The sequence below is a fragment of the Eulemur rufifrons genome, chromosome 16 (assembly GCF_041146395.1).
Source record: "Eulemur rufifrons isolate Redbay chromosome 16, OSU_ERuf_1, whole genome shotgun sequence".
In the NCBI taxonomy this organism is placed as follows: Eukaryota; Metazoa; Chordata; class Mammalia; order Primates; family Lemuridae; genus Eulemur; species Eulemur rufifrons.
The window spans coordinates 78,196,714-78,215,739 of NC_090998.1; the positions used below are offsets into that span (position 1 = coordinate 78,196,714).

At 38.6% G+C, this 19,026-nt stretch overlaps 1 protein-coding gene across 4 annotated transcripts in view; it reads left to right on the plus strand.

Annotated features, from left to right (window-relative positions):
• ANO4 (anoctamin 4) overlaps positions 1–19,026 on the plus strand; it is a 325,441-nt gene that overhangs the window by 272,443 nt on the left and 33,972 nt on the right. For all 4 annotated transcript variants that reach the window (XM_069490108.1, XM_069490103.1, XM_069490107.1 and 1 more), the window contains 3 exons: positions 11,606–11,688; positions 15,535–15,675; positions 18,599–18,763. In XM_069490108.1, the coding sequence (XP_069346209.1) occupies positions 11,606–11,688; positions 15,535–15,675; positions 18,599–18,763 (389 nt within the window). The remainder of the gene's footprint in view (positions 1–11,605; positions 11,689–15,534; positions 15,676–18,598; positions 18,764–19,026) is intronic.

The following is a 19,026-nucleotide window of genomic DNA, read 5'->3' on the forward strand; positions in this document are numbered from 1 at the left end:
TGAGACTGCATAGAAGTAAATTTTGGTATGATAACATTTGTCTATAAGGCAGAGGTTGTTACCTTCCCCAGTACCACCATTATAAAAGGGGTTGCATCCCTTCTTTGAAAATTGTTGTGTTTTATGCGGCAGATGACAAATAGGTTTTCTTTTATTTCCTTGCCAATCTCAGCGGATTGGTGCTGGCTGCCCAGAGCATGGAGTTGAGAAGCTTCAGAGGTTGCAAGTGGGTGGATTGGAGATTTGACAGCCCTTGTGCTTTGGCGTATACTCAGTCAGATTCTGATAGATGTCCTATAATAAACTTTGGGCACAAGGGAACCTTTTAGGGCCACTCCAGGCAAGGCAAGTCTGGAATAATTCACCTTCTGAATTGCTTTCTTTTAGTTGACAATTCATTGCTTACATCCTGTATTATTCCCAGAAATGTGCTAGTTTGAGAAAAAAGAATGATTTACCCCAGGTGTTTCTTTGTAGATAGGGATATGCCTTTTGCAGAAATCTAAAATAACCAACAATACTAACAGTTATAATACTAGCATATATTGAGGAATTACTATGTGCTGAACACTGTCCTAAGTGGTGTATGTGTATCATCTCATTTAATCTCTACAGAAACTTTTAAGAAAGGTACTATTAATATCCTCATGGGATAGATAAGGAAACTGAGGCAGTAGCTAAAGCATGGCAAATCCAAGAGTCAAACTGAGCAGTCTTAGGTCCTGTACTGCTAACATCACGTACTGTTTGTATCCATGTGCTTCTGCTTTGGAGATCTGAACCTTAAAATAAAGGACTATTATGCTCATCTTGAGCCCCATTTATCCTGCTTTGAGGCAGTGATGTTCTATAAAAGCGTGTCAGTTCTAATGGAGCTCAGTTTAATGGTCTCAGGATCATCACTTATGATTGACAAGTTACAACATTTAAGAAAACAAATGCACTCTGTTTCCAGGAAATTGCTAGATACAGAGATGATAACAGATGTAAGTGGTTTACAAGATCTCCGAAGGGACAGGGTTGATGTGTTTGTTTTGTTGCCTTTTGCTTTGTGTATTCACCGGAGAAACAATAAGGCTCCTTTTGGAACCAGTTTGGAGCAGCTGGGGAGGGGCTTGGTGTTGGGTTAGAAATCTTGACAGAACTCCCCTGCCTTCGTTCCAGTTCACACCGTGTGCTAGCAGGGTTCCCTGGGGACCTGGAACCTAGGGCTCTGGGCTTGGACTACAGCATGGCCCCTTCCTCAGTGCTCACTTCTGTTCATAAAGGTTCAAAGACAGAATAATTATGGACTGAATTAGCTTCTCTCCCTAGGAAAAAAAATTGAGTCACCAGGGAACCAGATGTTGACAGAGACCTGTCAGGAGTCAGATTATCTCCCTCTATTCTACATTTCTGGGGTTTTTTTTCCTCCCTCCTCCTTGTTTTCCTTTTTTCACTTTTAGGGTTACAAAAAATTAAATTATTCTCTGTAAACAAAGCAAGATCCTCAGAGCTTTCTAATCAAAATGACAAGATTGTGGTTATTTAGTGAAAATTCAAAGATTCTGTATGATCCTGCTTATAAATGGTGAATAAAGTATGTCTCATTTAAAAACAATAGATTTCATAATAATTGGCCTTTTGTTTCTAGACATTTACACTAACTTTATTTTTTATAATCTCATCTGTAGGTCCCACAAAAAATGGTGATTATATATTCAAAAAAATATGTTTACTAACGGGCCTATCATGTATATATATGCATTCCCATATGATACTTCATCAATTTCTTATAACCCATCGGAAAGAAATGACTATCCCTAGCTTATAGATGAAGCTACCGAGGTTCGGAGAGGTTATGCAACTTACCCAAGATTACCCAGTAGCTGATAAATGGTGAAGTCTGAATTTTAAACTACATCTGATCTGCCTAACCCCAGAATCATTCCAAAATGTGTCCACCATGCTGTGTACCTTCTATAGGGTGTATTGATTTAGACCACATTAACTCAGCACACTGCGTACTCATTCTTACTGGGCACTGGATATGTAAAAACGAGTAAGATGTGCTCTCTGCTCTCAAAAATCTCATAGTATATTGAGGGAGAGTTGGTAATTATAATACAGGGTATTAGTCCACTTTACAATGGGCCAGTGAGGGTCCATGCAGTCAACTTCCCGAGACAAAAGGAAAGGCAGGCAAGGTTCACCCAAGAAAAGATATTGGAAACAAGTCTTTGCCAGGCAAAGGAGAGAGGTTGGGGGAAGATGTGGATAACATTCTAAGCTGAGAAAAGTATAGGCAAAGCTTTAAAAAGGAGAAGTTGGGTGTTCAGTGTGATAGGGACATAGAGTGTGTATTTGTTTCCTAGGGCTGCTGTTTGTAACAAAATACCACATACTTCCTGGCTTCAAGCCATAGAAATTCATTCCCTCATAGTTCTGAAGGCTAGACAACCAAAATCACTGTGTCAACAGATTGGTTCTTTTTGAGGGCTCTGAGAGGAGGATCTGTTCCATGTCTCTCTGGTAGATTCTGGTGACAGCCAGCAATCCTTGACATTCCCTGGCTTTTAGGTTCATCACTCCAGCCTCTGCCTCTGCCTTCACCTGGCATTTTCCCCGTGTTTCTGCATCTTCACATGGCCATCTTCTTATAAGGATGCCAGTCATATTGGATTAAGGGCCCAGCCTACTGCAGTTATGACTCATCTTATCTAATTACATCTGTAATGACTCTATTTCCAAATAAGGTCACATTCTGAAGTTACTGGGGCTTAGACATTCACATGTCCTTTTTGACAATTCAACTCCTAACAGAGTGCGTGTTGAAGCTGAGAGCTGCTTATCACAGGCCATTGGTGGCATAACAGAGAACCAGGGCTTCATCCTGTGAGCAGCAGAAAGCCAACTGAAGTCATAAGCTGGGAAGTGACATCATCAATTGTGTTTGGGAAGCAAATCTGGCAAAAGCATGGGGGGAGGTGAAAGTGGGGCCAGTAAGTGGCAGGCAGGCCACTTGGAAGGCGTTCCAGCGTTCGCTCAAAATATGATGCAGAGTTGTGCTAAGGAAAGAGCTAAGTGACAGAATAAAAACCTTATGCAGAAAATGTTTTCCTATCTTTAGTTATTTGTGATGGGCAAAAATCAGGAACCACCTAAATATCCAACAAAAGAAGGACAGTTAAGTCAATTATAAGCAGCCATTACACATTTGTCTTTCAAAGCATGTGATAACACAAAGCTTGTATTTTTAAAATTTGTTAAAAGTAAGGTATAAAGTATTCAAATAAAGTGTGATTTCAAAGACATTAAATATGAATGAAAACAGAAAGACATGATGTCACAATATTAACAGTGGTTTGCTTTGGGTGGTGGTATTATGGGAAGCTTTTTGTCAACTTGATCAAGGTATAATTAATATAAATAAAATCCAGCAATTTTAAGTGTATGATTTGACAAGTGATGTCAAATATATATAGTCATGAAACCATCACCATAATGATGATAAAGAATATTTTTATCCTCCTAAAAGTTTCCTCATGCCTCTGCTGTCAATCTGAAATCTGCTTTCTATTACTTTAGTTTCACCTGTTCTAGAATTTCATACAAATAGAATCATTCAGTATGTATAATAGCATTTGGTGTCAACTTTCACTGCAATTAATGCTGTTGAGGTTCACTTATGTTGTTGCATACATCAGTGGTTTATTTCTTTCTAGTACAGACTAGTATTCCATTGCCTGGATATACTACAATTTGTTTATCCACTTACTGGTTAATAGACATTTACATTCACTTCAGCTTTTAGCTATTATAAATAAACCTGGAAATTCTTGGTTCTTCTAGTGGTTTTTTTGGACATTCTCATAAAAGCCTTTGTATCCATTATCTTGGGTTAATAACCAGAAGTGGCATTGCTGAACCACAGGATAAATGAATGCCTAACTTTATAAGAGATTGTTTTCCAAAGTGGCCATACTACTTTTGCAGTCACTGCAGCATTCTATGAAAGTTCCAGGTGTGCCACAAACGCTTGGAATTATCAGTCTTAATAATTTTGTCATGTCAGTGGATGTATAGTATTATCTCGTTGTGGTTTTAATTTGCATTTCCCTAATGAGTAAAGACATTGAACATCTTTTCATGAGCTTATTTGCAACCTGCACATCTTTGTTGGTGAGGTGTTTGTTCAAAACGTTTGCCCATTTATTGTTGGGTTGTTTGTCTTCTTTTTAAAAGAATTTTTTAGGTATTTTGGGTGGAAGTGCTTTATCATAGATATATTTGCAAATATTTTTGCCCTGTTTGAGGCTTGCATTTTTATTTTCTTAAGGATGTCTTTTGAAAAGCAAAAGTTGTTACTTTGGGTATACTCTAATTTTTTTTTCTGTCCATGCTTTTTGTGTTTTATTTAAAAAAATCTTTGCCAAACTCAAGGTCTCTAAGATTTTCTTCTATGTTTTCTTCTAGACAGCTTACAGTTTTAACGCATGTATTTAGGTCTATGAGTTATTTCAAGTTGATTTTTTTGTATATGGTGTAAGGTAAAGGTCAAGTTCATTTATTTCTATGTGGACATCCAGTTGTCCTAATACCATTTGTTGAAAAGATTATTCTTTGTCTCCTTGAATTTTCTTGGTGATTTTTGGTTGAAATCAATTTGCCATGCATGTATGTGGGTCTATATGAAGAATTTTTATTATGTTTGATATGTAGGTATACTTTTTCATCAATAACACATTTATTATGGCATAATAAATCTTAAAATCTTATTTTTCTTTCTAAAAATTATTTTTCTACTTTAGGTTCATTGCATTTCCATATAACTTTTAGAATTAGCTTTTCAATTTCTACAAAAAAGTGGACATTTTGATATTTGGTTGAACCAATAAATCAATAAGGGAAGATTAAAAACTTAATATCAAAAATTTCTATCCATGAATGTCATTTAGCTTTGCATTTATTTAGGTGTTCTGTAATTTCTCTAAGTAATGTTGCATCAATTTCAATATATAAGTTTTGCATATTTTTAAAAAATGTATCCCTATATATTTAATATTTTGATATATTTTTACAAATAGTATTTTTTCTGTAATTTTAATTTCCAGTTGTTCATTGCTACTATATAGAAATACAATAGACTTTTGTGTATTGACCATATATCCTGTTTTTTACTAAACTCAAAATTAGTAATACTAGCTTTTTTTGTAGATTCCTTAAAATTTTCAACACAGATGATTATAAATCAATACAATTTTTTTCTTTCTAATCTGTATGAGTTTTCTTTCTTTCTCTTGCGTTATTACACTGACTAGTACTTCTAGAATAATGTTGAATAGAAGTTGTGATAGCAGACATCCTTGCCTTATTCCTAATCTTGAGGAGAAAGTGATTAGTTTTTCACCATTAAACATTCTAAAAACTGTAGGTTTTCCTAGATGCCTCTTACTAAGTTGAAGAATTTTTCTTCTATTACTAGGGATTAAGGATTTTTATCATGAATGAGTATTGAATTTTGTCAAGAACTTTTAATCCTGTTTTTAAAAAATGGTTAATATATTAATTAAATTGATTCATTTTCAGATAATATGATGACCTTGCATTCCAAGGACAAATCACAGTTCATCATAATGTATTATCTTTTTTAGATGTTGCTATACTTGATTTCCTAAAATTTAGTACAGCAACAAATTAGGATTTTTGCATCTGTCTTTGTCAGGGTTATTGTTCTGTAATTTTCTTTACTTCTAATGTCTTTTTGGTATTGAGGTAATGTTGACCTTACAGAGTGAGTTAAGAAATGTTCTGTCTTCTGGAAAGTAGAAACGGTATTATCTCTTTCTTAAATATTTGGTAAAATTCACCAACAAAGCCACCTGGGCCTGGAGTGTTTTTTTTGGAAAGCTTTTAATATAATCTTAATCTTTTTAATGGATATAGGGCTCTTCAGGTTAGCTATTTCTTTTTGCCTTTGAAGGCGGCTATCATTTCATCTAATTTGTGAATTTGTGAACTTATTGGCAAAAATTTGTTCATAATATTTTCTTATATTCTTTTTAATTTCTGTAGGAACTGTTATGATGTCACATTGTTTATTCCTGAAATTGGTAATATATATCTTTTCTGTTCCTGTCCACTCTTTCTAGAAGTTTATCAATCCTATTGATCTTTTAAAGAAGCAGCTTTTGGTTTTAATGTTGTTCTATTGTTTTTATGGTTTTTTATTAATTTGTTTTTATCATATATTTTCTTCTTCAAGCTTAGTTTGCATTTAATTTGCTTTCCTTTTTCTAATTTCTTAAGGTAAATGTCTGGTTATTGATGTGAGATCTTTCTTATTTTCACATATAAGAGTCTAATGCTGTACGTTTCCTCTAAGCACTGCTTAGCTGTATCACCCAATTGTGTTTTCATTTTTAATCAGTTCAAAATATTTTGAAAAGACTATACAGCAATTCCTTTTTATCCATGGTTTTGCTTTCCACAGTTTCAGTTACCCACAGTTAACTGCAGTCCAAAAATATTAAATAGAAAATCCCAGAAATAAACAATTCATAAGTTTTAAATTTTGCACTGCTCTGAGTAGCGTGATGAAATCTCACACCATCCTTCTCTGTCTGGCTCAGGACATGAATCATCCTCTTCAGTGTATCCATGGTGTATACGTTACCTGCCCATTAGTCATTTAGTAGCTGTCTCGGTTATCAGATCAACCTTGCAGTATTGCAGTGCTTGTGTTTAAGAAAGCACTTATTTTACTTAATAATGCTGCCAAAGTGCACAAGTAGTGATGCCAAAGAGAAGCTAAAAAGTGCTTTGTTTTAGTAAAAACGGAAAAGTTCTCAACTTGAGAAGGAAAAGAAAAAAGAAAAAAAATCACCTGCTAAAGTTGCTAAGGTCTGTGAAAAGAACAAATCTTTTATTTGTGAAATTATGAAGAAGGAAAAAAAATTTGGTTGTAATATATAGAGAGTCAGATACCATCCATGGTTTCAGGCATCCAAGGAGGGTATTGAAATATAGCCCCTGTGAATAAGGGCGTGCTTCTGTGGATTCTGTTGGTTGTGGTGTTCTGTATTTCATTTCGGTTTACTTCATTGATTATTTGGTTCAGGTTGTCTATATTCATACTAATTTCAACTATATTTGTGAATTTTCTATTTTGCCATTCAGTTCTATTAGTTTTTGCTCCATGTCTTTTAAATTTGTGGTTGTTATATCTTTTTGATGAGCACTTTCCTTTGTCATTATGAAAGTTTCCTCTTTATTCCTGGAAATATTTCTTGTTCTCAAATATACTTTGTCTAATGTTAATATTGCTGTACCAGTCTTTCTCAATTTGGATTTGTATGGTATATCTTTTTCCTTCCTTTTACATTTAACCTATCTGTGTCTTTATATTTAAAGTAGAATTTTATAGACATACAATAGTAGGGTCTTGATTTTTTTAGCTAACCTCTCTGGGTGCCAGTCGCTGTGCTACACTCTCGGAGTATAAAGACAGCTAAGATACGGCCCTTATTCTCAAGGAGCCCGCAGCCAGTGGTAGAGATGGTCAAGGTTTTGGTTTCTATTGTCTGTTTGTTTGTTTTAATGCTGAATGGTATGATCAGAGCCAACCTAGCTCTGTGCTAGGTTTACACAACTCAGCATGGGCACAGAGAGGATTCAAAGGGAGTAGTTACGGAACACGTAGAACTAAATCTGAAAGTGAGAGTAGGAGTTGACCAGATGGACCCAAATAGGAGAAAACATTACAAGCTAAAGAAATAGTGTGGGTAAAACTGAGAACGTATGAAATAGCTCACGTGTGAAACTGCTAGTGACTTAGCCTGGAGGTGAGGGTGCAAGTCAGGACAGGGAGAGCTGAGCACGAGCAGGGTCATTAGGCTTTGCATCCTGAGCTGGTGACAGGGATTTTATTCTATAGGTGATGTGGCTGCACTGATTCCCAAGGCACCTGGTTGGATCTGGATTTAGAAAAATCATTAGCAAGATGCAAAGATAGATTGGAATCTAAGAAGTTCAAATGCTAGCAGTAAGGTCAAGCCTTCTAATGCTTCAGCTGAGAAAATTTTTGCGGTTCCACATACCAAAAAAAGAAAAAACTTGGCAAAACTCTTAGGAATTTTATCTTTTGAAAATCAATCCATAAAAGAAATATACTTTTTAATCAAACTTATCATAGTGCTGGGTGGTACAGGAGAAAGATATATATATAACATAAAGATATATATATATATATAACAAATGTATATATAGCATAAGCCAGCTTTGAAGGAGACAAAGAAGAAAGTGTGAGCTTATAATGTAAGGTAGCATATAACTAGGGACACTCAAAGGACAAGGGGCTCCCAGGGCTATAGCTATTTAGGGAAGGGAATTTAAATCATGGAACTGGGGCTTTGCCTAGCAAAGAAATGACCTATCTCACTTTGAGTACATTTCATAGATAGAGATAGAAATGGATTCTTCTTCCTCAAATGAATGGGCATTTTCACACAAAAATACTCTAAGAGAATAGCAAATGTATAAGCAAATAATTTCTTCTCATCCCCCCAGGTTCTAGAATGAAAGAGAGGAGAGGATTGTTAGCCAAAGAAGGGAGAGTGCCAGGGTTCGAATCTTTATGTTCCTTATTTGTTGAAATTCTACCCATCTCCCAAGGTAATAGTATGATGAAGAAGAGGAGCCTTTTGGAGGTGATTAAGCCAGAGTCCTTGTGATTGGATTAGTGCCCTCATTAGAGACCCCAGAGAGCTAGCTCGCCCCTTCCACCATGTAAGGGCACAGCTAGAAGGTGCAATCGATGAACCAGAAAGCAACCCCTCACCAGACACCAAGTCTGCTGGTGCCTTGATCTTGGACTTCCCAGCCTCCAGAACTGTGAGAAATAAATTTATATTGTTTACAAGCTACCCAGTTTATTGTATTTTGTTGCAGCAGCCTGAACAGGCTAAAACAGGGAATTAATGGTTAGAGTCTCTCTGTCCTCCAGGCAGGCGTCAGCACATGCTGAGGAGGAAAACGGTGATGGAATAATTTGACAGCCACTGGCTCATCTTAGAAGTTAGTTCCTTCAGGCAAGAACCACAGACGAGTTCGTAGCACTTAGTGGGAGCAGCAACTGCCAGTAATATAGACTGGATATACATCTTAGAAGTTAGTTCCTTCAGGCAAGAACCACAGACGAGTTCGTAGCACTTAGTGGGAGCAGCAACTGCCAGTAATATAGACTGGATATATATCCTGTGGCCTGAGGCTGTCCCAAAATTCCTCCATCAAGCATCTCTGTGTCCACGGAGTATTTTCCTGACTCTTATGGAGAATAGCCACACATTCAAGGACTGGGCTGCTTGTCTCTTCAAGGCTGGGGACCCTCTAGAGACCAAAGAGAGAAGATCTTTATAAACTAGCATTTGCTTGAGGGGTCAGAGGACCTAGTAAAGGAATTGTACCAGGGACAGTGTGCAAAGATAAGAAAATTTGGTGAGGCAGAGGGCAAGTGTGCAGAAAGGCCTGCTTACAAGGTTGGCCCTGGGCTGGCATCGGGAACTTGGATTTCAGGAGAGTTTCCACCACTCTAATGGCTAAGAGTAACTCATAAACTATATATATAAACAGTATGATTTATGCTTTCCTTCTGGGACTCTGGAATTTTAGTACGTGCTAGGTAGAGGGTACCCACGTGACGAGCCCCCAGTAAAAACCCTGGGCACTGAGTTTCTAGTGAGCTTCCCTGTTAGACAACATTTCACATGTGGTGTCACAACTTGTTTTGGAGGAATGAAGAACATCCTGTGTGCGCCACTGGAAAGAGAACTATTGGAAGCTTGTGCCTGTTTCCTGCAGACTTCGCCCCATGTGCCTTTTCTTTTACAGCCTGTCACTATAATAAATCTTAGTCATCAATACAACTATATTCTCAGTCCTGTGAATCTTCCTAGTGAATCACCGAACCTGGGAATGGGCTTGGGGATCTCTGAGACAGCAACACTGGCATAAAAGACTCCAGTAGAAACTGGCTGCTCAGTGCTGGCACTTTTGGAACCCCCAACATGTACATTTATTTAATTGCTGTCTTCCAGAATTAAACATTTGATTGTGTCAGGTGTATCTTTCTTAACAACTGTTAAGTATTCCGAATTTTTCAGATTTTAGAAAGGTACTAAACATACCACATGTTCTGAAATATCCCAGTAGGTCTGGGGAAGGACTCATGCTCAAATACATTAATATGGCTGCTTTCAACACATGACCAGTCTCACTAAGTGGAATAAATGGAGACATCAGGCCAGGTCAGAGCTCGCCACCAGATTCATTTGTGCCAAACTTAGGGAAAAAAAATTAAAATTTTTAGAGCATTTTAAATTTTAGCATTCCAAGTAAGGGAGTATGCTTATCAGGAAATTAAGGATTAGAAAAGTCAATTGATTTGCCAACAGTAGCACCGCTTGTATTTGAGTTGAATTTCAAATTTAGGACTGTCTAGGCCACATGCCAGAGAACTCTTATCTATTACTTTGGACTGTCTTTCTAGTCACTTTTAAAATTGTGTCTTCAATGTCCGAATACTACTAATGAGGAAGTAGTGTGAAAATAAGGGGAAATGGAAAAGAAGAAAGTAAATATCTTTCTTTGGAATGGGCATTTGGGTATTTGCCTTTCCCCGTGAAACTTATCTCACATATATGACACATTTTTGCCTTCTGTAAGTCGAACTGCACATGAAGGCCCAAAAGAGATAGATCCACCAGTTCTCTCTCTGGGGGTGTCTCTGGGGTATCCCTGGTTGTCATCACCCCCAAAGGAGAGTGTGTGTGTCTGTGTGTGTCTTCATTTGCATTGCGCCTTCCAAGGCAGCAGGAGGGTGTCTTATTTTTTCCTCTCTCTTTTATTGCATGATGCTCAATAATTCATTTAAGTAGATTTTTAAAAAATTAAATTGAGTAGAAAGTTAATTTTGGCTGAATGAGGATAACTCCCAGATTTCTCTGGGTAGCGAGGCCAGCTAGCTTACACTTCCTGGGAAAAGTTCTTAATAGACACCTTTGCCTTCATTGTGGCAACAAAGAGATGGTTTGGAGAAAAAGAGAAGCAACAGGACTCCTTCTTCCAATCAAATACCTTCCTTCCATAAAATAGTAAAATATATTTTACACAGGGATTTGCTGTGAGCAGGATTTGGGGGAACAAGAAGTCACTAACAAGGAGACACATGTGAACTGCTAGGTTTTGCTTATGCTTTTCTGTTCCTTCCTGCTCCTTTCTTTTAAAAATGAATTCTCTATCAGTTAGAAAGATATTTGTAACCCAGTACTCTGTGTTCTTACATCCTAGGAGCTTTGTTATTCTAATAAGTCTGTTCTGCCTCAACTTGCAAACCAGCTTTATTTAATTCTAAATGAAATCTCTCATTTTTCATTATGTTTGATGCAAGCTTAGTAATTCTCAGAAAATGGTCCTTGTTAAATGAAGTTAAGCTAGAAATTCTGATATTCTGAGATGCTTACACAAACAGCTGTCATTCTTTGCAATGGCTTCATTATTCAGTGACACAGTTAATAGCCTTGTTTTACTTTTATATGAAATTGTCTTTGTCTTTCTCTGCTTATTCCAGCGACAGTTTTCCTGGAGTTCTGGAAAAGACGGCGAGCCGTAATTGCGTATGACTGGGACTTGATAGACTGGGAAGAAGAGGAGGTTTGTATCACTTACCTGTGAATTTTTTAGAAAGCAAATCACCAAGAAGTATACAATTCCCTTGAATCATTACTCTCAGCTCTGTGACAGAAGTCACGTTTGCTCTGAAAGCATTTTCAGTACCTGCCTTTGTAGGAAATTTCAAATAGTATAAGAAGGGACTGGCAAATTTTTTTTTTTTTTTTAGAAAAAGCACTTTGATTCCTTAGTGGAATAAAATTCCATGACTAAGTGAAGCATTTCACTTGTGAGTAGAGGCCCCAAAAGAATTGGTAGAATGTTTTTTTTTTTTTTTAGTTCCCTTAAATATCATCCATTTTCTTTACTTCAGCAGAAAAAGGGTGTTGGTTTTATATCTCTAGGCACATGGAAGCCAACCTTCTAAGAGAATTACTCCAAGGAAATGTTTCTGTGAGCACCTCAGTACCCAGGGAAGTGCCCAGGTGTGCACAGCTCTGAAGTGTCACATCAGGTGGTAAACGCTGAGGAGAAACCACTCCTAAGCAGCTGCCTTTGGGGAAGTGGCTAAAGGCGGGGCCGGCTCTAGACGGAACTGCCAAGGGGGGGCAAACTCGGTCCCTGAGACCTCACCTTCTCAGCTCATTCCCCAGCCTTATCACTCTCCTTTTACCCTCTTCTCGGCCAATCCACTGTGCTCTTTCCTGACCTCTGTCTGGCTTGAATACTCTCTTCTTGCCCCTTTCCTGTCAGAAGTCCCAAGTACCCACCTGGGCATGGTCACCACATTCCCCCATCAGACACTGCTTTCCTTTGACGCTGGTCCGGGTCTCAACTCTCCTCTCCTCCCTGTCGTTCCTTATCTCTGACCTCACCTGAGTCTCGTACCTCAGAGTCTGGCGATGCCGGCAATCAGATAAACCCATCATAGACAAATTAATGTGTATTTTCCTTGCAGAAAACATATGTATATATCTTTATATACTAAAAGGAATCTTCTAGAGATACAAATGATGAGAATTTTAGCACTGGTAGGCTTGGAGGGAGAAGTAATTTTGAGAGGCTTTTTTTTTTTTTTTTTGGTTTCCTTCAAATCGCACCTCATGAATGGCTGCTTTTTCTCCTCATTCCCATGAACATGTTGGTTTTTGGTTTGTTTTATTGTATATATTTAAGGTGTGCAACATGATGTGTTTTTTTTTTCTTTTTTTGAGACAGAGTCTCACTCTGTTGCCCAGGCTAGAGTGCCGTGGTGTCAGCCTCGCTCACAGCAACCTCAAACTCCTGGGCTCAAGCAATCCTTCTGCCTCTGCCTCCCGAGTAGCTGGGACTACAGGCATGCGCCACCATTCCCGGCTAATTTTTTCTATATATATTTTTAGCTGTCCATATAATTTCTTTCTATTTTTAGTAGAGACGGGGTCTCGCTCTTGCTCAGGCTGGTCTCGAACTCCTGAGCTCAAATGATCCGCCCACCTCGGCCTCCCAGGGTGCTAGGATTACAGGCGTGAGCCACCACCCCCAGCCCAACATGATGTTTTGATATATGATACTGGGATATTCAGCAATCCTTGTTCTTCTGATAATGCTTTTTCTCATATCCTTGTAAACATTGAAAAATGATTCTCTGGGCTTGAAGAAGCGGCGCTGGCAGACTGTGGAGTCTAATGGCAGCAGCTGGGCTGCATTCAGAACTTCCTCCTGGGTGGCGCCATTCTGCTGTTTCTGGTTATAGGTGTTCATGGGAACAGTTCCCAGGAGGATGGAAAATGTTCCTTCCTAGGAATCCAAGTCACCACTAAGCCACTGTGTCACTTTGGGCAGTTACTTCACCTTTGGACTTTCTTTCATCTCTAAAGAAAAGAGATGTGACTAAATTCCCCTTTTCGGCTATAAAGTGTGGCATTATTTGAGTAACTTTGACCAAACCAGTCTAAAGTCACCACTGGCACTTGTGGTGGGCCCAGGATGTGGGTACCCTTAAAGTAAACATGTCCCTTGTCTGTCTGGAGACTTCTGTCTTCCCAGCCACTGTTAAAAAGCTTGGAGAGCTGAACTGTTCTGTTGCTCAGCATACCTTTGTACAGAAGCCTACCTCTGTAGCCACAAATGGTTCTAGTTCTCAGTTTGGGATTGATTGTGAAACTGCCTTACTTCTAGCCCATGACTCCCAGCTTATTATGCAGAAAACCCCAGATTCACTGCATACCTTCTTCTGGGGTAACCTAGTACATTAGTTTGCTAGGGCTGCCCTAACAAAGTACCACGGGCTACATAGCTTAAACAATAGAAATCTGTGTGTTCACCATTCTGGAGGTTAGAAGTCCAAGATCAAGGTGTCAGAAGGGTTGGTTTCTTCTGAGGGCCACGATGGAACAATCTGTTCCAGGCCCCTGTCCTTGGCTTATGGAGGATGTCTTCTCCTGTGTCTTCATCTTCCCTGTGTGTATCTGTGTCCAAATTTCCTCTTCTTATAAAGATACCAGTCCTATTGGATCAGGAGCCACCCTAATGACCTTATCTTAATTACCTCTTTAAAGAACCTGTTTCCACGTATGGTCACATTTTGAGGTACTGGGGGTTAGGACTTCAACTTATGAATTTGGGGGACACGATACAATTCAGCTTATGACACCAAGGAACACAGACCTGGCTGCATGACTGGCCTCTGTTTTTGATTGGCTAGCTCGAGGGCTCTTGATGACACTTAAATATTGAAGCCTAATAAATTGAGAGTTTCCCAAAGAAACAAAACAGTCTAAGCCTGTTCTGTTTGTATCCTCAAGTATAACTGCCCAAAATCAATGAAAGAGGCAGAGCCTGCTTCTAACTGCATCTCCTACTGATTCTCCCCGTGACCTGCCCTGAGGGAGATCCGGCACTTATGCTGTGGCATGAGTCAGGCTGAGCTGGTACAAAGGCCACCCGTCACGCTGCACAGGTGGCTACGACCAAACTGTGCTCACTCTCCGTGACCTCTCTTCTGTCAGCTCTTTCTTTGCTCTCTGTCAAGACCTTCTTCCAAGTCTCAAGTCTTTCTGCATAGATTAACTCGATCTCCATTCCACCAGAGTTTCTGCTTGTCCATCCTCTTCTGAAACACTCTGATAAAACATATACTTGATCACCCAGAGCCACATCAGTACACCCTTGTGCTAAAATTACCTTTTCCTGATCCCCATAATTGCTTTTTAGTCAGAAGCTTTCACATTTGGATGGGGCTTAGCTAAATAAAATAAAAGCTTGATTTAGAATTAGAGGAGCCTCGATTTTAGCTGGTTTTAAAAGGTGTTTACCTTATTTTCAATAACAGTTAAGTATACATTTAAAATCTATTGTTTCAAGATGAATGACTCCCACAGGAGCATATCAAAAAGTAGATCCACCATGTTTTTAGTTACCTATATCTAAAAATGCAAAAAAAAAAAAAAAAAAAAAAAAAAAACATTCACAGGAGAAAACTAAGATTTATATTGTCATTATAACTTGCAAACTATTTTCCTGTTCAGAAGCCTTCTTTGTCCTGGTGTCCTTATCACTCTCTGGCAATAAAAGTAAAAGCTTATTAGTTGTTCCAAATCACTAAGGACAGAACATGTGGTTGTTTTTAAAATATTATTCTCATCTTCTTTCTTCAAGCTTAGTTTAATAAGATAACAGAGAAATGTAACTATTAGTCTAAATCACGTTGCTTTTGATGATAGCAAATCTTGATCTTCATTCTTTAGATTTTCTTCGAGTGGCCAATTTTCAAACATTTAAACCTGAGTGGTTGACTGATTAGTGTGGCAGTTATTGACTCAGTTGTACGCTGGGGTAAAATGGTATATTTTTCTTATTGTGTGAACACCTCTTCAGTGCATAAAAATGTATCTGCTTGTCCTTTAGGAAGAAATACGACCCCAGTTTGAAGCCAAGTATTCCAAGAAAGAGCGGATGAATCCTATTTCGGGAAAGCCAGAACCTTATCAAGCATTTGCAGATAAATGCAGCAGACTTATCGTTTCTGCATCTGGAATATTTTTTATGGTTTGAAACATTTTTTTTAAATCTCTTTATTTGTTTCATAAAGTACAAACCTGCAGCACAAAAACAATAATGTTCATATCAGGCAGTTGCATAGTTCTATAAAACATTTTTCACTTTGTATTATTTAATCCTCCTAATGGCTCCATTTGGTGGTCAGGGATGGTATTGCTATGCCCATATTACAGATGGAGCAGCTGAGACTCCAAAAGGTTATGAGGCTTGCCCAGGGTCAGCCAGTAAGTGGCTAAGAGCTCTGGCCCTTTATTCCAATATGCTGTTCTTGCCATTCACCATGTTCCAATATGCCATGCCAAAAGGACCTAAAAATTTGAGGTAGGATCTCCGGCCATATGTTTCAAACTTTTTCCCATGCCCATGTAGTAAGAAATGCATTCTCCGTCATAAGCCAGTATATGGTATGCAAGTCAATGTCAAAACCTGAATATGATAACTAAAACAATGCTCAGCTTTACAATATGCAAAAAACTCTGATTTTTTTTCTGTTTTGTTACATCTATATTTTTACTACCAGATAAAATCTCCTAAAATTGATTTCCTGACTCACTAATGGTCATATCAGTTTGAAAAACACTAACTTAGAGCTGAGTTATTAGCTTTTCCTAAAAAGAAGTCATTTAGAGATGAACTTTTATATGATTAACTTCTGAATAAAACATATGCAGATTTTCCAGAAGTGTCATTGTAGAACAGTAAAGGATTGTTAGGACCCTCCTTCCTTTTTTCCAAATGACAAATGTATAAATACATGCCTGAAGCCATTGGATTACAAAGAACAAAACCATGGCAAATCCAGGCAGTCTACCCACTTCTGCCAGTGAAGAAACCAGGGAGATGGAAGGCTGAGCAGCTTGCCCAGAGTCCCTGGGCTCAGACCAAGGTTCACATCCATGCAATTCTACAGATGTCACTTTGTAAGAAATTGTTTCGTGCTTTGCCTTCTACACACACATTTATATTTATTGACTTGTTTCTCACACAAGACCCATAGACATAGATTAAGCTTTCCCTATTCTACAGATGGGGAACATGAAGCACAGGAGGCTGAAGCCATGGAGAAGACAGGCTTGCCCAAGGTCACATTGCCGGGTAATTAATAGCTGAGCCAGGGCTCTGATCCTCTGACTCTGAGTCCAGTAAGCTGTCCATCCTACCACATTGCCACTCTTGTCTGAATTTCAGCATTGATTTTACCTGTCTTCTGATCAACAACTCCAGGATTAAGTTCTGGGCAGGTTTTAATTTCTTTATTTGATTATTATTATGTTGTTATTTTGACCAGTTCCAGCTAGGGCTTATACCCAAGCTTTCAGAGCATGTCACCCTTAAAAATAAGCAGGAAATAAAATTTGTACAAAACAAAGGAATACTTATGTGAAGAAAGGACTCTCTAAGTCAGCAGAGGCCTTCCCGAGGCCCGGCTTTAGGATCCAGCTTGTGATAATTAAGTGGGCTAAGGTCTCTACTCTAACACATATTAGGTAAGTCACCTAGTGAAAGTCACAAAACTTCTTGGAGTCTCATGTTTGCATTACAATTGGCCCTTATGTTCATGGGTTCTGCATTTGTGGATTCAACCAACTGCAGATGGAAAAAATTTAAGAAAAAAAAAAAAGAATGATTGTATCTGTATTAAACATATGCAGACTTTTTTCTTGTCATTATTCCCTAAACAATATAGTAAAACAACCATTTACATAGCATTTTCATTGTATTATGTATTATAAGTCATCTAGTGATGATTTAAAGTAGGGAGAATGTGCATAGGTTATGCAAGTACTATATCATTTCATGAAAGGGACTTGATCATCCCTGGATTTTGGGTATTTACAGAGGGTCCTGGAACCAATCCCTCCTGAGGATACTGAGGGGCAACTATATATTTCATAGAGATAAAGGATATGCTATATTGTTCTCAAATACCATGAAATCTTCAGGGAAAGATGCTTCAGTCTATGTGTATATTCGATTAATAAGATAGTAGGTATCCATCACATTGTTGGTCCATTCAGCAACAAATAACTGAGCACCTACTATGCATCTGTAGTTACACTAAGGTGCTGCATAAACCACGGTGAGCAAAACATACCATCCCTGCCCACCTGCCCTTCTGGAGCTTACTTTCTAGTGGGGGAGACTGACAATAATCAAACAAATTATTAGAAATTATAAGTAGTATCCTGAAAGAAGATATACTCATATGGTATAGGTACCATATAACAACAACAAACAGTCTGGGGGTCATAAAAAGCTTTAATTATGAACTGGTGCTTAAGCTGAGAAGTGAAGAAGGACAAGTAGGTGTTAACCAGGCTGTGCGAGTGTGAGCACGTGTCTGTGTGTGTGTGTGTGTGTTTGTGTGTGTGTGTGTAGCAGGAGATTGGGTGGGTAGGCCTTGTAGGCAAAGGAAATGGTCTTGAAGATTAACGGTGTTTAGCCCATTTGAAGCAGTATGAGAAGGTATGGGGTCCTCAGAGGGAAGGGTGAATGGTGCCCAGTGGGGCTAGAGAGAGTCTTGTGGGCCACAATAAGAACTTTGCTTTTACCCAAGAGTAATAGGAAACCAATAAACAATTTCAAACAGAAGAGCAGCATGATAAGATTTCCATAATAAATGTTTGTTCATCTGTTCAATCTAACATTTGGCTTTAAAAGTGTTACCCCATAGCTTACACAGTTTCTCAACTTCCAAGCAGTGTGATTTTCCTATGTGAATAACAAAGAAAATACAGACAAGAGAAAGTGTTAACCACAATGAAAAGGATGCATTTCACTGTGATGTCTTGAGTCAGTACCACCATGGGGTTATTTTCTTTTCTCATCAGAGGATTTGCCAGGAATGTGAATCTTCTTCCTGAAACTTTCCGCCAAAGGGCTCACTGGGTCTCCTGTGTCTTCCTGCCAGATCTGCGTGGTGATTGCCGCCGTGTTCGGGATCGTCATTTACCGGGTGGTGACTGTCAGCACTTTTGCTGCCTTTAAGTGGGCGTTAATCAGGAATAACTCTCAGGTTGCAACCACAGGGACTGCCGTGTGCATCAACTTTTGTATCATTATGTTGCTGAACGTGGTAAGTGAGCTACGAGGTAACTAGCCAAATGGATCAAAATATGTGGGCTGCAAGTGATAGTTTTCTTCTCTTGCTAAAGGGACCTGGCCTCAGAGAGGTGGGTCACTCATGTGGCACTGATGTCCTGGCAGCAAAGTGCCTGGCATGAGATGCACTCAGCTCTGGGGGCTTAAAAGGCTTGATTCAAATCCAGGCTCCAGGATATTTTGCAGTGTAAGATTGGGCAATACAATCTCTCTGACCATTAGTTCCCTTATTTGTCT